The following is a 21,946-nucleotide window of genomic DNA, read 5'->3' as shown; positions in this document are numbered from 1 at the left end:
ACCTACTGCATATCACCTCCTCTTCGATGACTGGCTCCATACTCTTTTTCCCACAAACCAATACTAGCATTATCCATTTTTTAAGCCATTGTTTTGCTCTTCTCATAGCAATCATTGATTACTGTCCTTGTTCTTATGATAATATTTATTGATACTCCAAATAAGCTCTGTTTATTGAAACCATCACATGAGGTTTGCCAGTTTCAAATGTGCATTGTCTCTCTAATCCTTTGGCCCTAAAATAACCCAACACACTTGTCCTCTCATAGATATCTAGACACCGAGCACATGAAACAGCCAGTAGCGCTTTAACTGCTGTGTGTGTGTGTGTGTGTGTGTGTGTGTGTGTGTTGTCCCACAACACACAGCATGTGCTGACTAAATGCAATAAGTGTCAATTAACAAACCAGTATGGTGAGAATTAAAGTTCTCTAAACTTGAACTCCACTGTCAGATCTGATGGTTTAAAGCTGGAAGTGTTGAGATCCAGGTCCTCTGAACATGCTTTCACTGTCTCCCATGAAATTAATCCATTTCACTTTTCTCCCGGTGCTGATTTATGGCTGAGAAAATTAAGATGTTTTATATATATATATATATATATATATATATATATATATATATATATCATTTGATGTTTATAGTTTATAATTTAATATAATTTACTGTCAACTAGCCATATAATACAAGGATGATGATGGATCAAAATGTTTTTTTCTTATTCCTAATAGATTTCCAGCAGTCTTGGGTTTTTGCAGACAAGGTGCCTCTGATCCAGTGTTAAACCCTGTCACCAGAATAAACCCTCTTTTTTGAGAGATCCTGTCATTTTTTTAGTATTAAATGTGAAATGACCACAGACATGATATAGATTATCCTATCCTCTGGCCTGCACGGTTTTGCCGTTCCCTCATGGAGGGAGGACTGTGCTAATTGTGTGGGTGATGTATCATTTCAGTGTCCCTCATGATTCAGTCTCATTCTCACTTCCCCTCTAGGAATCTGGATTCTGGAGTGGAGGACTGATAAGCATAAGGTCAGAGGTCAACGAGTGCAAGTTCTTGTTTGAGATGTGCTCAGGCTTCCTGCTAATTTGTTTTTCATTATGGTGTTGATCCTGATGGTTTGGGCCTTGATTATAAAAAATTGCATAATTCCTTGACAGGGGTTAGACTCATTAACTTTTACAATTAAGTGAGGGTTGGTTAAAAATGACAAAATATCTTAATTACCTTCTAACTTTTAGAAAGAGCTCAAAGTTCGGTGAAAGTTTCAGTGAAAATCAAGCTTTTTAAATAGCAGTTTTCTGAGCCTTTTTAGTGAACAGACCAGCACTTGAGAGCATTTAACATCAATAACGTTTAACATGAGTTTTGATGCCTGCCATGTACAATGAAAAAGACACAGGAGCCTACATTTATGGTACAAAAAGTTTATTTAGTAACAGCTTTGTAAACATTTGAGGTAAATGAACATTTACATCAACTTGTTCTTATAAAATTGAATACACAAGGCACTTCTCTTAAGACAGCATTGAAACAGGCTGCTGTTCTGAGCATATGTAGGTGGTTCATTTCCCTGATTGGTCAGAATAATCAGCTCTGCTAGAGAAAGTCAGTTCAAGAAGTTCAAGAAATGAGTGTTATCTGAGAATAATGGGCTGCAACTAAGTACACTACAAACGGATCGAGATAGGAAAGAGCTGGCTGGCTGGCCAATTCAAATTCAGAATGGATGAAATGCTATAATGCACAAAGTTCAAATTTTTTTGCGGTCCTTTCAGGCCACCACAACAGTCCTAAAATAAAACATGGGAAACGTGTATATTTCTTATACTCTACAAGTGCTGTTTTATAAGTTACATTTGATGTTATTTAAGTGGAATAATACTGCCATCAACACAACGACTTTTACCATTAAGACATTTTCCTTTAAGGATCAAAAATATTTCCTCCTTTCTATCAATGTAAGAATTATTCAACAGTGTCTTTTGCCTAAATGTGCAAATCTTCAACTATTTACTAAAATGTAAACTTTAAGAGCCAAAAAATGACAAAAAACACACTTTCGTTTTTGGATACATTAAAACGGCGGAAAATAAATAACATACATTTGTAAATACTGTGATCTGATAAAAGCAAGAGTAATACTGTCCTAAGCACAAACTCTGTGTGATGAAGCAATGCACTATTTCTATTTCAGGGCTGTCTGTCTCTTTAAATGGATTGCAGAAATATAGACCTGATAATAAAAGCGATGTACATTGTGTTTGAATGGGTCTCAACAACAAAAGTTTTGTAAAGGTAAAAAAAAAAAGTTGTGCTGTCAAGTTGCTATGAGTTGTTATGTTTACAGAAGGCATTTTCTCTATACAACAGCAGTGAAAATGTGGGCCTCACAATAACCTGAAACTGGACCAAAAAAAAGAGAGAACATCATGAGGGATAAACTCTATATCAGCATAAGACACTTGCAGCATCTTTTTATGTCCATTTTGAAGTAACTACGTTTTGGCAACCACGAACTGACTACAGAAAAGCAATGTTTTTGATAACTGTTTTTGTACTCATTCTCAACCAATTCCATTTATTTTTAGAAAATGCTCAAACTTTTTGAAATAAAAACCAATACAGGTTTCAAATGTCACATGTAATGAGTTAGTCCTCCCCTCATCTGATTAACTACTTCAGAAGTGATCATGTATTCCTGATGGCAAGATTGGACATGGTCATATATCAAAACTCTCAAATCCAAAAGAGTCGCAGGATGTGAACTTCACATCATGGGATTGAAAAAAAGAAAAAAGAAACTTGGTCCAGAGAAATACACAAGCTATATGAATTAAAACTCTGCACCATTCAGCAGTACAACAGTTATCTAAATATTTCACTTGCCTCAGTTATACTCAAATTTTTTCTGTGATGCCACTTTTATCAGGCAATATGCTTTTTACTTTTTTCTTCCTAAAACTTTTGATTTCTCTTTACAGTGAGGAAATGTAGAGACAGATGCTGGAACAACATTTTTAAATTGGGTGTTCATGATTTGACAACCTCTTTCTTTGATTACTTCAATCTCTCTCTTTTTTCCTATTTGTCTCATATCCCATGACCCTGCCAGTGAAAACCTAACTAAAGTATTTTTTTTCTACATAAAATCATCCTTCATAAAGATGTAAAGAACATCCTGTGAAATAACCCTTGTCTTTATTATTGACTGAGTACGGCCATGTCAAAGATCGAAATCATTGTGAAATTAATTGTTGAAATCAAACTTTGATGCTTGTTATCTCATAATTCGATTTTGAGAATTTAGCCTGAATCTCACAGATGGGGTCACAAATACTTTTAAAAATAATAATACATGTCTACTCCGTCATTGTCTACTCAATACTCAGTGTATTTACATTGTACTTTAAGTTTATTTTTGCTTATTTGTAACCTGTAATGTACTGCAAACATGTTATATTTGGTGACTTGATATAAACTTAATAAATTGAACAGACTGAATGGAAATTTTTACATTAAGGCCTTGTCATAAGAATAATTTAAGTGACATGTGTTTAATAAATCATTGAGATACTGTTGTAACATAATTTGCATTAGATGTGCTGCTCCATTCAGCTACTGCATAACACTAACCAGCATTCAGAAGCCACAAGAGATGACTAAACTCTTTGTAATTTTACATTGCAAAATGGATTAAATAATGAATGGAATTAACGTTTCTTTTTTTTTATTCCAGCAATCTGCCTCTTTCTTCCTCTTTGTTTTTTGGTGTATTTTTTTGTGTTTTTGTCCACAAAAACCTGCGCTTTGCAGTGGAGAGCCACTACACTGCCAAATCATTGGGCCTCGCTCTCGCGCTGCTAGCTTTGCTAGCCCTGCTCAGTCGTCGAGCATCAGTGAAAATGACGGGCGGCTCGTGCATCTCCACCGTGGTGGTGACGTGCCCCTCCTCTGGCCCGGTGCTCGAACCACCGCCAGGGGAGGTGGGGGCGCCAGCCTGCCGAGCGGCATCTTTGGCTTGCCGCCCATTGTTGGAGGAGCGAGATGAGGAGGAGGAAGGGGAGGGAGAGGCGGCGTTCATCTCCCGAGTCTGCTGCTCAGTGGCCAGGTTGGCCCAGTTCTGCTCGGCAGCCAGCCTGTGGTTGTTGTTGCTTATGTAGAACGGCGAGGACTCCTCCAGCTCCTCACGTAGAGGGTCCATCTTGAACTCGGCCGTCGAGGGCACCGACACAGGCTGGAGGAACGCCCCGCCACCCACTGCCACCTCCGTGTAGTCTGGTGGGTAGCTGAGGGTGGCAGGCGCAGTTCTAAATGACTCGGCCTCGGCTTCGTCTGCGTCGGGCAGCGACTCGCGGTCGGGGGCAAACTCGTTGGTCATGCCCTGTTTGACCTTCTTCCATCCGAGGTGATAGATTTCTAACAAATTCAGCAAAAGGGACACGCAAGCCACCACAAGCATAAATATGATGAAGATGGTCTTTTCCGTGGGCCGGGAAATGAAGCAGTCCACCGTGTTGGGGCAGGGCCACCGCGCACACTTATACAGGGGCCGCAACTTGAAACCATAGAGGAAATACTGACCTAAAATAAACCCCACTTCAAACAGGGTCTTGAAAATGATGTTGAACACGTAGGTGCGCAACAAGGCACCTCTAATACGAATTTTGCCATGCTCGTCTCTGATTGGCGGCTTCTCCTTTTTGCCGCCGCCGCCCCCACCCCGTCCACCAGACTCCCCTCCCCCTCCATTTCTATACAGGAGTTCTTTCTCATCCTGGAGCCGACTGGCCTTTCGCAGCTCCTCCTCACGCTCTTTACGCTTCTCTTCCATTCGAACGATGTGCAGGACATGGCCCAGGTAGATGAGCGTCGGCGTGGACACGAAGATGATTTGGAGCACCCAGAAGCGGATGTGGGAGATGGGGAAGGCCTCGTCGTAGCAGACGTTCTCGCAACCGGGTTGCTGCGTGTTGCAAGTGAAGTCCGACTGCTCGTCACCCCAGACCTCCTCAGCCGCAGCTCCCAACACCAGAATCCTAAAAATGAAGAGTACTGTCAGCCAGACTTTGCCGATCACGGTCGAGTGTTCCTGTGCATTCTCCAAGAGCCGTCCAAGAAAGCTCCAGTCACCCATGCTTCACGATTTCTAGCCTAGAGAGAAAGTACAGTCTGAGGGTAAGAGAGAGTGAGAGAGTGGAGTCAGGAGAGAGAAAGGGTTAAAGGGGAACAGAGAGGATTCATCAGAACCAGTTAACAAAACAACGTTACATTGTACACGAGACCAGGATCATCTCTGGCCTGCACTGCACAGCTAAAGGTAAATTAACATAAAAAAAAACTCATGAACTCACACAGCATTTCACGGTTCTGCATAAGATCCAAATCGTCAGCCCTAATAAAGCACTCCCCTGCACAACTTTACCAAACGACGTTTAGGAAAACCAAGCAAATCACCCTTTTCATTGATCACTGTAAATATCACATTAAAAAAAATAAATGTTTGACATAAACTTATGGATTCCTTGACCCCTGGCTATTTAACTCTCTAACTGGCTGCTATGAACCTGGCATGCACAGTGTAAGCAAACTCTCTCTGGCTCGCTTTCTCTCCAGCCACTGACACACACACATACACTCATACACACGGTCTCTTTCTCTCCTGTTCGCTTCACTGCCCAGCTGGCATGTGCTGAGATCGACATTATAATGTTCAAAAACAGTTGAAAGCGTTGAATGGACAGTGATGCGTGGGACCCTGATAGAGCCAGTTTCAGGACATCAAGGTGAAAAATGCAGTGAAATATGGAGACAGGGCACTGCCAAAACCAGGCCACTTTATAGTTGTGAATCTACACCCAGATGATATCTACATCAGTATAGTTAATTGCCAGCTAAAAATGTACAATTAATTCAGTCATTCATTCACAAAAATTCATGAATCCAGAAATGAGTGTCATCTTATAACCAAAGGATTTTGATCAACACAGATTTCATCCTTATCATAATGAGCTCAAATTAACAAGAAGATTGAACTTGGTATAACAGAACAAGGTTGATATAGTATTGTCATTAGTAAACAAAGAACAAAATATACAATAGCAAGAAAAGCAACATATTTACTTACTAAAATTATTTTGTATTGAGGGCGGCAAATCCATCGACTAAGGTTCTAAATCAAGTCTATGACCCTGAAAGAGAAAATGCAAGTTACATAATAATAATAGAAAACAGTTGTTTATTCATTTATTTTACATTTAACTAGGTTTATTTTACATGAATATATCTTTATACATAACTTTATATAACTAAAATAATTATTTATTTAGATTATTCTTTTTTAAATCCTTTAACTAGTTTTAAATCCTTTAACAATTTTAGCCCTTTTATTTATTTTCAAATTCAAATTTATTTATTTTTTAATTCCACTTAATTAAGGTCTATTGTGGCTCGTTTCTATTAAACTATCATCTTTTAGTTCCCAAGGCAGCTATAATTTTCATTACAGTTATTAAACTTGTTAGTTTATAATTATTAAATATCAATAATACTTAGCTTCTTTGATCTGTCAGCTAAGTATTTAATTACAAACTGCTTCTGTTTATATAATTAGCTGATGATAGTAATTGTCCACTGTTCTCATTGTACATCCAGGTCAAACTGTCAGAGAGAGGCAGATTTTCTATTCTTTGCAGTGATTGCTCATACCTGTCATCTCAAACAACAGCTCTTTTCTTGAAATGTGTCTAAATGATGTTGTTAGTAGAAACCATCCAAAACTGAAGTCTTTAGTTCGTGGCCTTCCATTTAGCAAAAAGTCTTAATTAATTAATGTGGGATATAAAAGGATAAAAGATTCGCAGACCTAACTTAAAGCATACCTTGACTGAAGTAGGCAAACTTATCTAAAGAAAGCAATATCCAGCGGCCACTGGTGCCACAGTTTGAGTGCGTTGAAAGCATACAGACCTCCCAAAGGTAGCAGGAGCCCTCCCCGCTCCCCCCGTTCCCAAATCCTGGCAGCACTGCCAGCTTACCAAACTCTTTTGAAAGTGGCCGGCCAACTTATTCATTCATAAAAGTTCTTCACACATAGACCCGAGGTCAAACTCTCGTAGAAAACCTAGTTTTTCATGGCAAACCGAGTGTGGAGACGGGGTCTCACCAAGCGCAGCTGTCTCCGGTTCCCAGCCATCGCTACTGTCACTTTGAGTGGTCATGCAGGAGTGCTGCTTTCAGAAAGTCATCGGCCAGTCAGCGCGCACGCCACGCCCCTGTCAACTGGGCACACTCATAGCACCAATTTAACTATAGTACTCCGACCTATAATTTTACATGAATTTACATGCTTTATTTGACTTTATACCACTAAATATTCTTATAATAATAGTTTAATAATAATTGTTATATAAATGACAGTAATGATAATGTTATTAATGATTGTGATGATTAGAATTATTTGAAATAATAATAATGATTATTATATGCTTGTACAGGCGGTGTTCCAAGAGTGCTGATATTTCTTGTTATAGAATTTGGACGTTTCACCGATTGTATCACTCCGCGTTCCATTCAAGCAGTCAGTCATGCGTTGTTTGGCACTTGATTCTGTTTTGGAAATATTTAAAAAAATATATATAATAATAACTGGCCATATTGTGTCTAAAATATAATTTTCTTATTGTTAAATTCTTGTTTGCAAAACCGTTTTATAATTACATAACCTAATAATAAATTCACCTGCCGCCAAATTAGGCTACACTTGTGAAGATGCTCAGTCGCAATAGATAACTTTAGAATTTAAAATATTAGTTTAAAGTAATCTAAGCAATTACTAAAAGTTGGTTTGTGGCAGTAAACTGGCAAAAATACAAAAATGTGTCTAGTCAAAAACTTTGGAATTTTTGTAGTGCATGGCAAGGTATCCGTCATTCCAGCAGGCCTTTCCTAAAACAGAATATATTCCATTGGTTTTGCACACGGAAATTACAATACTGACAAACAGCAAACATTTAATACGTTTTTTATTAACATATTCATATTAAAAAGACGTTGTTAGCCAAAATGTCAAAGAAATGTATAGCTAGCTACTTTTACAAACAGGTGTAGGCCTATATCGAAAAATTATCACAGCTCACTAGGAAACAGCAGAAGATTCCATCAAAGCCATGTGGAAACTTTGGAAACAATAATTTCCGCGGTTTAAACACAGCCTTAAATTCAAAACTGGTCTTGGCTGACTTGTAGGGCCTCTCAGAGAGGAGAAAAACAAAGCAGAAGATAACGGATAGCTGACGAAGCGCGAGACCACAAGCGCTCACCTGTCAACAGGTGGACTGACTGACCGACTCGGGGTCACGGAGTCCGCGCAGCTAGTAAACGATCATCTCACTCCACTCAGCCTTGTTTGTTATCAACCTCATAAGGCACTGCGGCATAGGCTACTGAAATAAAATCCCCGGTATGGGTCAATGCAACAGATCCTTGTGAAATTACTTCAAACTAAACACAGGAGTGCAGTTGCTGAAGACATTTAAATTATGTGGTAAAATAAGCACATATAAGCACATACAAAAACACAAATCCAGCACAGCTCTGTAAAATATATATAGCTAGTCAAAACGGTTGATGGGTAACAGAAAGAGCATGCGAGGAATTGCGTTTAAAAAGAAGTAAACAAAGCAAAACTAAGTCTTAAAAAGAAGCATTTATATACACAATACAACATCGTGTAAATTGATCCCTCAAAAAGAACACTCAATTTTGTGCTGAGAGGGTCTCTGAACGTGACCAGCAGGAGTCACTCTTGAGCTTTTCTAATGCCACGAGAGAGTAGGACTGTCTGTGAGGCTATTAAGTAATTTAGAAAATTAAATTTAACACAGAACGTACGTACAGTGCCGTATGTACACCCTAATCGTCTTCTGGCTTGGAGGAGGATGTCGGTGAGCGTGATTTGACCAAGTACAACATGTTCCAGAATCAACATCTTTGTTCATCCAGGTACATCATTCCAATCAACCAATCAGAATTGAGAGATAACTTTTCAGGAAAGGTCAGTTTTAGGCTTACAAACAGGATGAGGTGCTTCTTCACCCTTTTTAATCAGCTATCATTTCCCTCTGATTTTAGGAATAAATTGTGGGTTAATCTTAGGCGTAGAGATTTTGCAAATCTGTATTTTTGGACAGTAATGTTGATCCAGGAACATGTCTTATTTGGCAAAATCACTGTCACCAGGAATGTCAGCTCTTGAATGAAGCATGCTTGAAACCTGCTGTCAGGTTAGGCTTTGTTGTTTTCTCAGGGCAGGGTGTCAAAAACAAGGTACAAAATAATGTTCTAATAGCATTAGAGAAGTTAAAAGGGAGGTCTAATGCTGTTTCAGGCATTCAAAGTTATTTACACTGTTAAAGAGTTGGATTCTCATATAAGCATGGCCAAAGTCTCAAAAAACACACTTCTGTGTTTTTTTGATCGTGGCTCTTAATTACATAATGAAAGGTGGAACTCCTTATGTGGGCATTTCTCCCTTCTAGCTTCTCTTAGCTTCCCGAAGAACACAGTGTTCAGTGGATGCAGTTGTTTTTTTCGGGGCAGCAATGGAGTTTCGCAAGTCTGTTTGTTGATGAAAGTTTTGTAAACAAGTCCCAGTTCGACGCTGGATTTGCACATCGTTTGATACTGAAAGATGAAGTGGTCCCAGCTATGAAAGATCCCGGTCACGATTCGTAAGTGAAACTGCATCAAATGTCTCAGTTTTGTTGGCAATCAGCACTTAAGTGCTCCTCACTCTTTAGAGAATCGGAAAGGTGCATCTTTCTTGTATAAAAATTATAAAACTTAAGACCTTTTGGAGATATGAAGGATGCAATACTACTTTATAGATCGTCAAGATTAACATGAGATTGGGTGAAACTGTGTGTGTTTGGTCACCTTTAAAACACCATCATCACAAGCCTATAACCATGTTGGTAGAATCAGTCACTGGATGTAAGGATAATCTTAAACAGTCTTATCGCTCAAGGAGTCCGAAGCAGATGACAGCAACCTTGCGTTCTTTTCATTCTGCAAGTTTGCTTTTTCTGTGGACATTTTATCTTGGTGAACAAAAGCGTGCCTTCCTTTGGCTCTGGCTGAGCACCTCAGCAATGCTTTGACAATCAGGTAGGCCAGTTCAGCCACATTGAGCACAATGCAGATGGAAGAAGATCCCACCATGAAGATGGTGAAGACTGTCTTCTCTGTTGGTCGTGAGATAAAGCAGTCAACTTTATTGGGACAGGGCCACTGCTCACACTTCACAAGACGGGCCATCTGAAACCCATCATAGACATAATACAGAGCGTACATGAATCCGGCCTCGAAAAGGAGTCTGAAGAACAGGCTGGAGGTGTAGGTCCACCACAGCGGCCCAGTGATGGGTAGACGCCTATTCTTCAGACTCTCCAGGTCTTCCCCTTTGGCACCGCCACCTCGGTTGGCCAAAAGTCTTTTCTTTACATTATGTTTGCGATATGCCACATGCATAGCCACCATCAAAGCCGGTGTAGACACAAAGATGAGCTGCAGGCACCAGAGACGGATGTGTGAGACTGGAAAGAAGTGGTCGTAGCAGACGTTTTTGCAGCCGGGCTGCTGTGTGTTACAGGTGAAGTCGGATTGCTCATCCCCCCAGACTGTTTCGGCGGCTATTACAAGGATGCTAATGCGAAAGATGAAGAGGACAGACAGCCAGATCTTTCCCAGGCTAGTGGAGTGTTTATTTACTCCTCCCAGCTGGGCATAAAGTGCTCCCCAACTCATCCTGTCTGCTGTTGCTCTCACCTCCTAATAATCGAAAAGAAAGCGGTGAATTTGAGCAACTACATATAATTTTGAACAAAAAAAATTGAAAATATTTTAGTTCAAATTTAAACAGCATGTAAAGTTCACACACTTTATATATATTTAAATGTAAATTTGAACTAAAAAAAATGTCAATAACATTATGGTCACCTTACAGTTGATTTAAATTTCAGATAACTAAAAAATATACAGAAAAATAGAATAGAATGTTTTTGAAAGACGTCTCTTATGCTCGCCAAGGCTGATCACAAAATACATTAAAATAGATACAGTATATTACAATAAAAGATCATTTTATCATTGTAAAAAAAAGATCGTCACTAGAAGATCATCACTAAAAACTGGAGTAATTACTTTTTAAATTATAATTACAAAATTAAAAATTTTAAATTGTAACATTATTTCACAATATTTTGTACAGATTGTACAATATTGCACTCATTTACTGAATTTTTGGTAAAATTAATGCAGCTTGGAAAGCATAAGAGACTTATTTAAAAAGCATATATATTATTCCAAACTACCAGTAGGGTAAGCCTACATTTTCATTCATCGATCCTGATAAAACAAACAATAAGTCTATGTCTTCAAATGACTCGAAATATTGAATTGAAAATACCTTCATTAATATATAGGCTATAAATAAATCCATTAATAACATTATTAAATTCCTATTAATTATACCCTTCATTCCCACTCATTTTGGTAACTTTGGTCATATTTGGTCGAAATTAACACGGAAGAATTATCACATACTATTGTCACTTAAAAAATAGTGAAATGTCTGGCGGTTTTACAAAAGGAAGTTACCTGTTAGCCTACAAAACGATTCAGATCAAATCCATGATATATATCCGCCCAGGTGAGTTCAAATCAGAACGTTCACTTGCGGAGTTTCTTTGCGGTCTCGAGAGTGAGATGAAGTGATTTGACCGAGGACAGTGAGGGTAAGTCTAGTGCACCTGACATCGGGCGGAGTCACGGCGTTCATTGGGTGCTTCTTGAGCTCGAAGGCGTCACAACTGGAATGTTCCTGGAATGCGATCTCACTGTCGCGTCGCTAGCGTGTAGATGTGGTATTGTATTCAAACCTACAACATCTCTTAACTCTGATACTGTATAGTTCTTAATATTTCACTACATGAGTAAATAACCTATAGTCGAATAGAAAGTGTTTTTTAGTCTAAACCGTTCAGGTGCCATGAAACGTATCTATTAGGCCTACTTACATTAGATGAATATTGCAATTAGGTAAAGTTTAGGCCCACTAAAAATCTGTCTCTGCATTATTTCACAAAATATCAGGCCAAACACTAGGCTAATAGCCTGCACGAGCAAAACATAACATATTTATTTATTAGTGGGCCTAAACTTTACTGAACTATTCACATTTAAGTTCCAGTATTAATCTAATACTAGTAGCCTAATACATACCTTAGACTAAAAATCACTTATTTACTCATGACTTGAAATATTCAAAACTATACTGTCAAAGTTAAGATACGTTGTTTGTTTTTAATTTCATTTTCTTTTTAATGTGATGTACTACACCAGTTTTTTCTCTGCTAGGACACCTGTGTGAACTGACGTCATACTGTACTCTAAAAATCACCACCTTGTTACCAGTCAGTTAAGTCATTGTTAGTTCTGAGAAAAGCATTATTTACTTGCATCTGACACTTGGTTTGAAATGTTATGACATTCATACATCTCAAGTTAAGTGTACACATAATCATTGGGCTTGGCTTAGGTATAAAGAGATTAATGAATCAATGTCCATTGAGGAAGTTAGGAAAATTCCATTCACTTTCAACTACCCATATTTTCCTTTTGATTGAGAATTACACATTAAAGTGCTCTTCAGTCAATATTCTGTTGCATGGAAGGGAAATTTTTAACACCAAGGACAACAATGGCTCAGATGATCCATAACCACTTCCATTTAGGTAGTATCTTCATTCCTTCAGTTTAGCAAGTCCCATCAGCAGCTGATCTCTTCTCTCTCTTCTGGCTGTAAGGTGCTCCTGTTCAGCAGGGATCAGCTCACCGATCTCCTAAAGTAGATGGTAAAATCTTTCAGTTACAATAATTATATATTTAAAATATGTGACTATTTAGGAAATCCAATTTAAGATTTCAAAAGCAACTTTTTCAAGAAATTTTCCAATTCTTAATAATATCAATGATATTGCATACTTTTATAATTCTAGCTGCTGGCTCTCCAGAAAAGTCTGGAACAGGTCCAAAAGTGTTAAGAACCCTCTTCATTCCTTCGCTGTAGCGCTGGAGATAATCTTCCATACCTGGACAGACAAAGCAAAGAATGAGGATCAAATCAAAACCTGCTTTTGCGTTTCTACAATACAGTAGTATTACGGTTCATCATAAAAGGTCTGATACGTTTCATGACTTTAATAACAACATATTACAGAAATGGTTTTGATTCATTTTACTAAATTTAAAATATGTTTTTAAAACGAGCTACAAAATTCTGATTTTGTATAACAAACGCTGCCTAGTCCTTATGAATAACTGTGACACAAAAAGTATAATCAGTTTGGAACGGAGTCTAAAATGACTCAGCAAATAAAGTTACTGGCTTTTTGTTTTGTAACAGAGTTTTCAAGCATGAATTGAGTAGCTCTCCATCAGAAGGGCATGAGTTCTTTTAGAAGGGCTCTCAGCAGATAAGATGTGCACCAGTGAAAGTTCAGCCACAGTTCTTCGCTTACAGTTTCCAAGAACTTGTGCCAATACAGCAATGGAGGAAACCAGGACGGAACTCTAAAGTTTACAGGGGGGGCTTTATCACCACAGTGAGAGCACTGTAGCACCTCACTCACAGTGCAAGGAGGCAGGGCTGAGAATAATAAGTCATCTGTCATCAAAGGTTAGTACCGGTGTCACATGGCAAAGCACGTTTCATAGGGGGAGCAGGGTCATCCTATAGATTTCACACTGCCTTCTGATTTTCACCGTGAACATGAGATCTCTTCAAAACACATGCACACACTTAAGGTCATGTGGGGTGGATGTAATCTAAACAAGAAGAGGTTTTCACACACTGCTTTTTCGCTGCCCCAAGCACCGCACCAATTTATTTACATGCATAATGAAAACAAAACCTTCTCAGTGCTTAAATACAAAGTTTCATTATCCCATTTTTTTTAAGAATTGCATGGGTTAATAGGTAGCTTGCCTTCTGGTGCGTTGAGATGCATGGTTTCAATGGGACCTATAAAAGCGTAGCGCATGCCCAAGCCCTCAGACATCACCAGATCAATGTCCTTCACTGAGATCACTCCGTCCTGGATGAAAAGAAAGAGGAGTTCATTTGGCAACTCACACGGTGTTATATGCTTGCATGAAAGACAATGTTTCTAAAAGTGGTTTACTGATGTTCTGATCTTCTGATCCTGAAATTACAGCTTCCTGCTTAGTAGTTTGTCCAGCCAACAAGGTTTGGTCCTCCTTATTGAGAGGAAATCGGAAGGTCCCCCCCAACCTTTTTAAAGCTGCTCCCACTGTATTGGGTTTCTCTTATCATTTAACTCAGTGTCCTCTGAACAATGGGATGGCATGGCAGGGGGAGGAAAGTGTGGTTGTGCCAGGCCTTGGGCCCACTTTGCACTCAGATTACCTGTGGCTACAGATACCTGTTGCCTGACTGTGCTGAAATCAAAGCTTGGATACAGAACAAGCAGTGGGGGACGAGTATAGGAGGGGGACAGGGTGGTCTTTGTTCATTTCCTGCACGCAACAACGAGGCTGTTATCTCGGTGTCGCCAGGCGGCGGACTGGCTGGGGAAACCGTGAAAAGAAGCCTTTCCTCTACGGTAATCACCAGGGGCAGCCATTAGCTTTCCCAGCTGCTCTACTTTCCAGTGCTGGCTCTCTCTCAAAGAGCTGCCTGAACTCTGAGAGGAAGCATGAGTGGATTTGAGCTGCAAATCTGGCATGTGGGGCACCATCCAAACTTTAAATGTTCCTCATTTAAAAAAAAAAACTCTTTTATAAAACAACTCATTTAAAAAGCACAAACACAAAAAAGATGCAAGTCAATGAAGTAAGGAGGAACAAAAGAAAAGTAAGAGGAAAGTCCATGAAGTAAGAAAATAAATAAAGGTCAAGTCCATGAAAACATAAGTCTGTAAGTCTAAAATCTACAGAACTCAGCTTTAAAAACTGCACGAGGCTTATGGAAATCTTAAGGCATTTTTACCCCACTGATTTCAGGCTGCTCTGTGCATGTTGAAAATTCAGCATATAGACTCAATCAAGCCTCCTGAGCAGCATTAGAGTTGTAAAGACTTCTAAATGCCACTTCAGAAGTGCTTCTGTGACAACTTCGCAGTGTAAACGAAAGGGATAGTTCATCCAAGATTATGTCATCATTTACTCACCCTCAATTAGTAACAAACCTGTATGAGTTTCTTTCTTCTGCTGAACACAAATTAAGATATTTTGAAGAATGTATGTAACCAAACAGTTGATGTCCCCACTGTGGAAGTCAATGAGGAGCAGCAAATGTTTGATGATGGAATTCTCAGTTTTGCTAGAACTATTTGCTCCCATTATTGGTGTTGTGAACATCAGCTCAGTTTGAATTTTCATCTGCTAAACAATATTCAAATGTCTGTGGGCACGGTCTTAAACTTTGATGCAAGGGTAAGGTATTTAGACCCATGATAACAACACGAACAGCTCACACATCTCATTATTCAAAGGAGTGATACATGAATAAACTCAAATAATATAATGTGAAGGCTTTTCATTGAACAAAAGAGATGCAACAACACCGATTAACTAGTCTTTGAACAATATGTAACCTATGTAAAACCAGCTTATGCAATTACTTTTAATTATCTAAACAAAAACAGTACGCAATAACCAGTTTGTGTGCTGGTTTAACTGGTTCATCAACAGTCTTTTGAAATGTTTGGAGAAGTATTTGCCTTCAACAAAAAAAAGAGGAGAGGTATTTCTGTCATTTAGAAGCTGACCCAAAACATTACATACATATATATAAAACCCCACTCCTCCATCCTGCGTGATGAATAAGATCAATACAAATAACCTTTACAACTAATGTGATATTTTGTGTTCACACTCATAAGATTTCCTTTAGTTCAGCCTCAGTTCAGTGGTTATAAATCTCTTAAATGAGCAGAAACGTCAAGTCAGTCAAAAAGGTTAAGAATAGCATATAATTTTCAGTGTTGTGAAATTGTCTCTAAACATAAAAGCAGAATTGACAGCATACTTTATTAGACATATGGTGTACTTTATGTACATCTGGAACCAGCTTAAAAAAAGGAAATTGACACTTAGAAGTGGTTCAACATTTATCCACTAAAATGTCAGAAACTGTGATTAAGTCACAGAATGTTCTTGGGTAACAACACCACAAGGGCTTTTACTTTTGTAAGGAACCTTTCTTTTAGTTTAACTTAATTGAGAGCATTCCTCTAGGGTTTTCCTCTCAAAACGTAAATCAAAATATTGTCCTTTAGTGGATGTATCTAAATTGATATATAAAAAACAAATACTCAAAAACAAAAATTCTGTCATCATTTGCCCAATTGTTTTTCTGCTTCTCACTGTGATAATACGGAAAGAGTGTGGTAAATATCTTCTTTTGTGAAAGAAATCATGCAAGTTTGAAGTTGCATAAGGGTGAGTAAATGGTGATATTAAGTGATGGTGGTGAAAACATTTTGGTTAATCTGCGTTATTTATGTAGGATAAGGGTATTTTCCAAAGATTAGACAGTATTCATGAACACTACATGAAAACAACTTTAAAAATGGGTAATGATTTTACAAATACGATTGGCTACAACTAGAGTTAGGAAAAGATTTTACATAGTTGATAATGCATTTTAAACACAATTTCACCACACCTCTGTTACACAGTAGATTGCCCATATAATGCCTGTGTATATAACATCATTTAGTGTCACCATGAATCACCTACACAGTTTTATGATGATGTCTCCATAATACACCCTGCCTTGAAAGAATGTGCAGTTTTGCGTTTTATCTTGACTTGTCCATTACTTGACTGAATAATGAACAGACACTCTAAAAAGAAGTTCAAAGAGAAGTGTGCATTGTTTGTGGAGGTGCTTTCTTGACTCTGCTTTTTGTTCATGCTTGTGGGCAGTGCTGAATAAAGGGTTTGGTTTTTAAAGTGGATTACCTAACTCTACCCTATGTTCATTTGATACACTGTAAAACAGGTGTACTGTAGAACCAGGACAAATCCACCAGTGTGAGGAAAGATAAGCTGGCCGTTCTAAAAGTTTCTCAAGAGAACCAAAGAAAAGAGATGTTGTTTTTCCCTTTCTCTAAATCAATCATTTGTAAACTGTGACATAAGACTCAGAATACTGATTTTTTTTTCTATTTTTACAAAATACAATAGTCTCTGTTCATTCCTTCCTTCCAGTAACTTCACATTCCTTTCTTCATAAAAACAGGGTGTTACGGAGACATGCATAAAAATTGACCAAAGTCATAGTATTTTTCTTTTCAAAGATATGCAAGTAATAAGATTGGTCTACAATATATTTTCTCCATTCATTAACAAATAAAGGGTCTGTTATAAGAGCTATGATATAAACTAACAACATTCATCCTGTAATGTGGTCAACATATTAAAGCAGCAAACCATGAGAAGCTGTGCGTTACACAGATTTGACCTTGGGTAATGGTGGTCTTTACCATGTGAATTGTGGTAAGTTCACTGTAATGCAGGCCTTAAAGAGAAAGTTCACCCAAAAATGAAATACGGAAATAAATAAAATAATACGGAAATCAAAAGGGAACAGAAGCTGTTTGCTTTCCCACATTCTTCAAAATATCTTCTCATATGTTCTGCAGAAGAGAGAAACTTGAGGGTGAGGGGCATTTTCATTTAAGGTTGAACTATCCCTTTTAAGTTGTGCATTGCTTTTATAAAATTGCAGCAACAATAACAAAAAAAAATTATTATAATAAAAACAAAAAAAAATAATGCTACATAATTACATATGCTAAACAAAACAGTTTGAATTTATTTTTTCATAATTGACAGGACACAACTATTTTATTTTACACTACCATGCACAATTTGGAGGTTATAAATTGATTATGTATTATTATTTTTTTAAACTGTTATACATTTTTAAGGATTCTTTGAAGAATAGACAGTTCAACAGAACTTGGAATGACCATAAGCACAACATCTCCTTACATATCCTGTCCATTTCACTACCTCTGTGTCAATGTCAATAAATGTTTACCTGGTGCCTTATGAATTTCACCAGAGAATGGGTAGGTAGTCTAAATATTATTGAATATATTCATGACTCTAACTGATTTGTGGTTTTGTTCCATGGCTCAACTAACCTGAACCAGCCTCCATGACTCGGCTATGATGGCATACTGAACACGGTTCAATGCGAAACCATCGATCTCCTTCCTGAGTCGCACAGGTGCTTGCCCGACATCCGTCATCAGTGAGTAAGCAGCATCCATTACAGCAGGCAGTGTTTCAGGGTGTGGCACCAGCTCCACCAGACGCACATAGTAGGGCGGGTTTACCTGTGAAGTTCAAAACACAAAGGAATTGACACCAGTTTGTTTACCCCTGGACACAGATAAAGCACTATACCAATTTGTTTACTAGAGCTGGAGATAATGGCCTTGTATTGAACTTCTTTCCCACTATGAAGGTCTCTCTGTCTAAATGTCTGACCACAAATGCTTGGCATTCATGATTAAACATTCACTTAATGCAGGTGAAGGTGAACTATTTGCCTCACACTGCTTTGAAGGACAACACGACCAGCAAGACCTTGCAGCTCATGAGATCAGAGTGGAATTTCCGTTAAGCACGGAAGGATTCAAAGTCCAGTAAAGCCCTCTAGGCCTAAAGCTCTTATCTCCATTCTTCATTACAGGCTGCTAAATCAGGACCGAAAAATCTGACACGTCCATGTAAATTATACTTTCATCAAATAAACATAAATAGTAGCACTAAAACTAAAAAAATTAAAATAAAAGTGCAGAACACTGAACTGAAGTATATGCATATCAAATGAACTGTGAAATGTACTGCCAATCCTTTTTTTTTAAAAAATCATTTTCATTATTTCTTTTTACACTATAATGTCTTTCAAAAGCATTTCAAAGGCCTAAAATTTTGATTTGAGACTCACCTTTTCAATATGGCCTCAAACTTGTGCATCCCCACAAGTGTATATATAATATAATATAATCTCTCACAGACTGTAATAAGACTAACCGGATGAGAAATGATGCAGCGAGTTCGGTTCTGGACACGAGAGAACACGTTGCTTGGCATCAAGCAGGAAGTGGAGCTGCTGAGAATCACGCTTTCTGTGACAAGATCCTCCACCTCATGGAAGACAGTCTGCTTTGCTTCCAGGTCCTCAAACACACACTCCTATTGACAGAAAACACAGAGGACAAGAGCAGAGGATTGTCAACATCATAGCAAAGGGACTGTATGAAATGTACTATAATTTAAGCTATAGCAACATCTTTTCCATATGAGCACAAAAAAGGAACAAGAAGAAAACATAAGAGAGGAAAAATTTATGACAGTGGAATGGGCTTAAAAATATGATGTGAATAATTATAAAAGGGTGATAAAACAGACAGGAATATTCACTCATGCTTCTTTAATCATTCAGCAGGAAAACTTTTTAGTTGTTATGAAACTGAAGTAAGGACTGATAATTACTTCCATATTGATACATACATACGAAATGATTGGAGAAACCCAGAACAGAGAGAAGATCCAGTTATGACATTTTAAATCACAATGTCATTTTTTTTAAAATGTAACGTATACATTAATAAATCATTTACTATAAGATCTAACATACATTAAAAAAATAAAATTAAATAAATTATATAACATTAATGGTATAGTATCGCCAATACAGAAATATGCAAATACAGCACTATCAGCACATAACAGGACTATATGGCATCATTAAATGTTGATGTAAACATAACTGGGGAAATCAGAAACCATCAGCTGTCAATGAATGTAGTACACAGGAAAAATGCATGATCAGATACATCCCCTTATCCATCTTTATGAATCTTTATGGGGGGGGGGGGGATGCATTTCCAATAGCAAACAGAAGTTTGGTTCCAAATTGTTCAATAGCTTTTAATCATTAAACACGGGTGTAATTTCAATAGTTAATCACATTAACTTGTGGAATGTTCAAACCGCTTCAGATGTAAAACCACAGACATTTCTTCTGGTTTCAAGTGCTTTTTTTGTGCACATTAAAACAAATAAATGTAAAGTAATGAATTTGGTACTTGTCATTAGTGAATACACTTTCTCATCTTCACATGAAATACTGGTTGCTTTAGTTCCATACATATCAGGGAGATATTTATCTGGCCCAGTCACATTTTTGGGTCAACGGGAAGTCATCTACATTTAGGGGAAAACTGTACCTGGACAAAGAAAGCCCCTTCCAGGGCCTGCTGGAGGTCATCATGACTGCTGAGTAGACTCAACTGCTCTGCAGCCGTGAGATTTCCTCTCAGCATTTTGGCTTGCTGGAGCTCCTCAATCTGTTTCCTGCTCACACACGAAAACACATTATTCATCTTAAATTCCACAAAATGTATACAAAATCTGACAGCTGATCTGTCCAAATACAGTGTTTTAATCATGGTTTATGACTGACAAGACATCTGTTTCAGATGTAAACTATGTCTTTATAAAACACTTTTACTTTAACTAAAGCAACTCTGCATGCATCACAGAAGATTACTGTTTTTTGTGTCCTAATCTATCATTGCTGCATTCTAACCAGGGCACCTACACTGTATAAAAAAATAAATAAATAAAGATTTGTAAAAGAATTTGTAAATAAAACAAAAATGATTGTAGAGCGTTTTACAAGAAAGTACTATTTCAGTTTATTCTAACTGAACATTTCTGAGTGAAATCTGTTTCTACACATATTTTACAGTGTAAATTAATATCGAGGAAAGAGAAAGCCCAGCATCTCCCCCTGGTGACAGAAGAGGTGAATCACAGGAACAGGGTTATTTACACAACATAAACAGATATGGACAGAGAGTACTAATATGTTCTAAAGAACTTCAGTTGGTGCATATTTTTTCTTTGCATATTATGCCCTCTCTTTTATTCTGTTGATGTCCTTTGATCATTGCTTTCTTTAAGGTTGTGCAATAAAAATGGGTCACAAACCTGCCCTGACAAAAGTTGAGCGGTGATGCTAAAGGCAGAGAATTTGACTGAGGGGTCAAGAGGTCTTTTTTTGTCTGTTTAAAACTGACCTGATCTCTGTGATGGCCCCTGATGCTAGTCCTGGTTTGTTGTCATAGATTTTGACCATGTATCCTCCACTCAAAAACACCATGGCCCAGGAGCGGCCAATCAGCCCACTTTTAATATGCCACATACATGCAATTAGAAAAAAAAAAGAGAGAGACAGCACAGTAAATAAATCAGATAAAAATGCATTTTAAGGAGTCTGTTAACATTAGTGAAAATCAATGCATTATCTATATACCAAAATTAAGAACATGTTAGACTACTTAAACAGGAACTTTAATATGACATGACAAATAAAAATAATATGACTTTGATGATCATGCATGAAAAAAACCCTGTAAAATAGAATGATACCCGTATTTGTACAAGCCATACCTACCCAAAATATGTCAAATAAGCACAAATACAGAGTCATGTGATCATATCATTTTGGTCATAAACCACTGCACTGCTCGTTTTTTCACATGCACTTCTCTAATATGGAGTAACATGTATTCATAAAAACAATCACAGTAACGTTGAAAGACCACTCAGCTATTCTGTCAGACAATCTCAGGAACACGACTGCTAAACAGACTGATTAAAGTAACTCTCACCTCCCGACAACAGTAATGATCTTTCCTTTTAATAAACTCATCGCAAACCCTTCACAAATGTCAATCAGTCAGCTACCGGACTTCAGCTTGTCATGTGCACGAAAGAGAGGCGGAGCTACGGCGTCTCACACGCGCCTAAATACATCGGGACTTCTA

General features: G+C 37.9%; 3 protein-coding genes across 7 annotated transcripts; all 3 read right to left on the bottom strand.

Annotated features, from left to right (window-relative positions):
* Positions 1–1,422: 1,422 nt before the first annotated feature.
* On the bottom strand, positions 1,423–7,224 carry LOC113108798 (gap junction alpha-3 protein). Of its 5 annotated transcripts, none has more exons than XM_026272125.1 (3): positions 7,171–7,224; positions 6,133–6,196; positions 1,423–5,177 (listed from the first exon to the last, which is right to left on the bottom strand). In XM_026272125.1, the coding sequence occupies exon 3, from the start codon at positions 5,140–5,142 to the stop codon at positions 3,832–3,834; it is 1,311 nt and encodes a 436-aa protein (XP_026127910.1). In that variant the 5' UTR covers positions 5,143–5,177; positions 6,133–6,196; positions 7,171–7,224; the 3' UTR covers positions 1,423–3,831. The 5 variants fall into 5 exon arrangements, with proteins under 5 accessions (XP_026127910.1, XP_026127909.1, XP_026127912.1 ...); XM_026272124.1 differs by having other exon boundaries at positions 6,887–7,218; XM_026272127.1 differs by lacking the exon at positions 6,133–6,196.
* A 788-nt stretch (positions 7,225–8,012) lies between these two features.
* Positions 8,013–12,368, bottom strand: LOC113108805 (gap junction beta-2 protein). Its single transcript, XM_026272134.1, has 2 exons — positions 11,664–12,368; positions 8,013–10,835 (listed from the first exon to the last, which is right to left on the bottom strand). Exon 2 carries the CDS (start codon positions 10,809–10,811, stop codon positions 10,011–10,013), a length of 801 nt encoding a protein of 266 aa, XP_026127919.1. The 5' UTR covers positions 10,812–10,835; positions 11,664–12,368; the 3' UTR covers positions 8,013–10,010.
* A 129-nt stretch (positions 12,369–12,497) lies between these two features.
* Positions 12,498–21,912, bottom strand: LOC113108802 (lambda-crystallin). Its single transcript, XM_026272132.1, has 8 exons — positions 21,791–21,912; positions 21,197–21,304; positions 20,342–20,468; positions 19,143–19,304; positions 18,245–18,439; positions 14,053–14,161; positions 13,050–13,156; positions 12,498–12,907 (listed from the first exon to the last, which is right to left on the bottom strand). The coding sequence occupies exons 1-8, from the start codon at positions 21,829–21,831 to the stop codon at positions 12,809–12,811; spliced, it is 948 nt and encodes a 315-aa protein (XP_026127917.1). The 5' UTR covers positions 21,832–21,912; the 3' UTR covers positions 12,498–12,808.
* Between the last annotated feature and the right edge of the window lie 34 nt (positions 21,913–21,946).

The sequence above is a fragment of the Carassius auratus genome, chromosome 9 (assembly GCF_003368295.1).
Source record: "Carassius auratus strain Wakin chromosome 9, ASM336829v1, whole genome shotgun sequence".
NCBI classification, from domain to species: Eukaryota; Metazoa; Chordata; class Actinopteri; order Cypriniformes; family Cyprinidae; genus Carassius; species Carassius auratus.
Note: the sequence above shows the minus strand (reverse complement) of the source record. Positions and strands in the feature narration are given on the sequence as shown.

Bases quoted from the DNA above. Each gene is read 5' to 3' on its own strand.
- LOC113108798 (XM_026272125.1), bottom strand. From the start codon at position 5,142: ATGGGTGACTGGAGCTTTCTTGGACGGCTCTTGGAGAATGCACAGGAA.
- LOC113108805 (XM_026272134.1), bottom strand. From the start codon at position 10,811: ATGAGTTGGGGAGCACTTTATGCCCAGCTGGGAGGAGTAAATAAACAC.
- LOC113108802 (XM_026272132.1), bottom strand. From the start codon at position 21,831: ATGAGTTTATTAAAAGGAAAGATCATTACTGTTGTCGGGAG. The intron at 20,469-21,196 runs GTCAGTTTTAAA...GTGTGTGAGCAG, and splicing joins GGGGCCATCACAGAGATCAG to GAAACAGATTGAGGAGCTCC. The intron at 19,305-20,341 runs GTACAGTTTTCC...TTCTGTCAATAG, and splicing joins AAGGGGCTTTCTTTGTCCAG to GAGTGTGTGTTTGAGGACCT.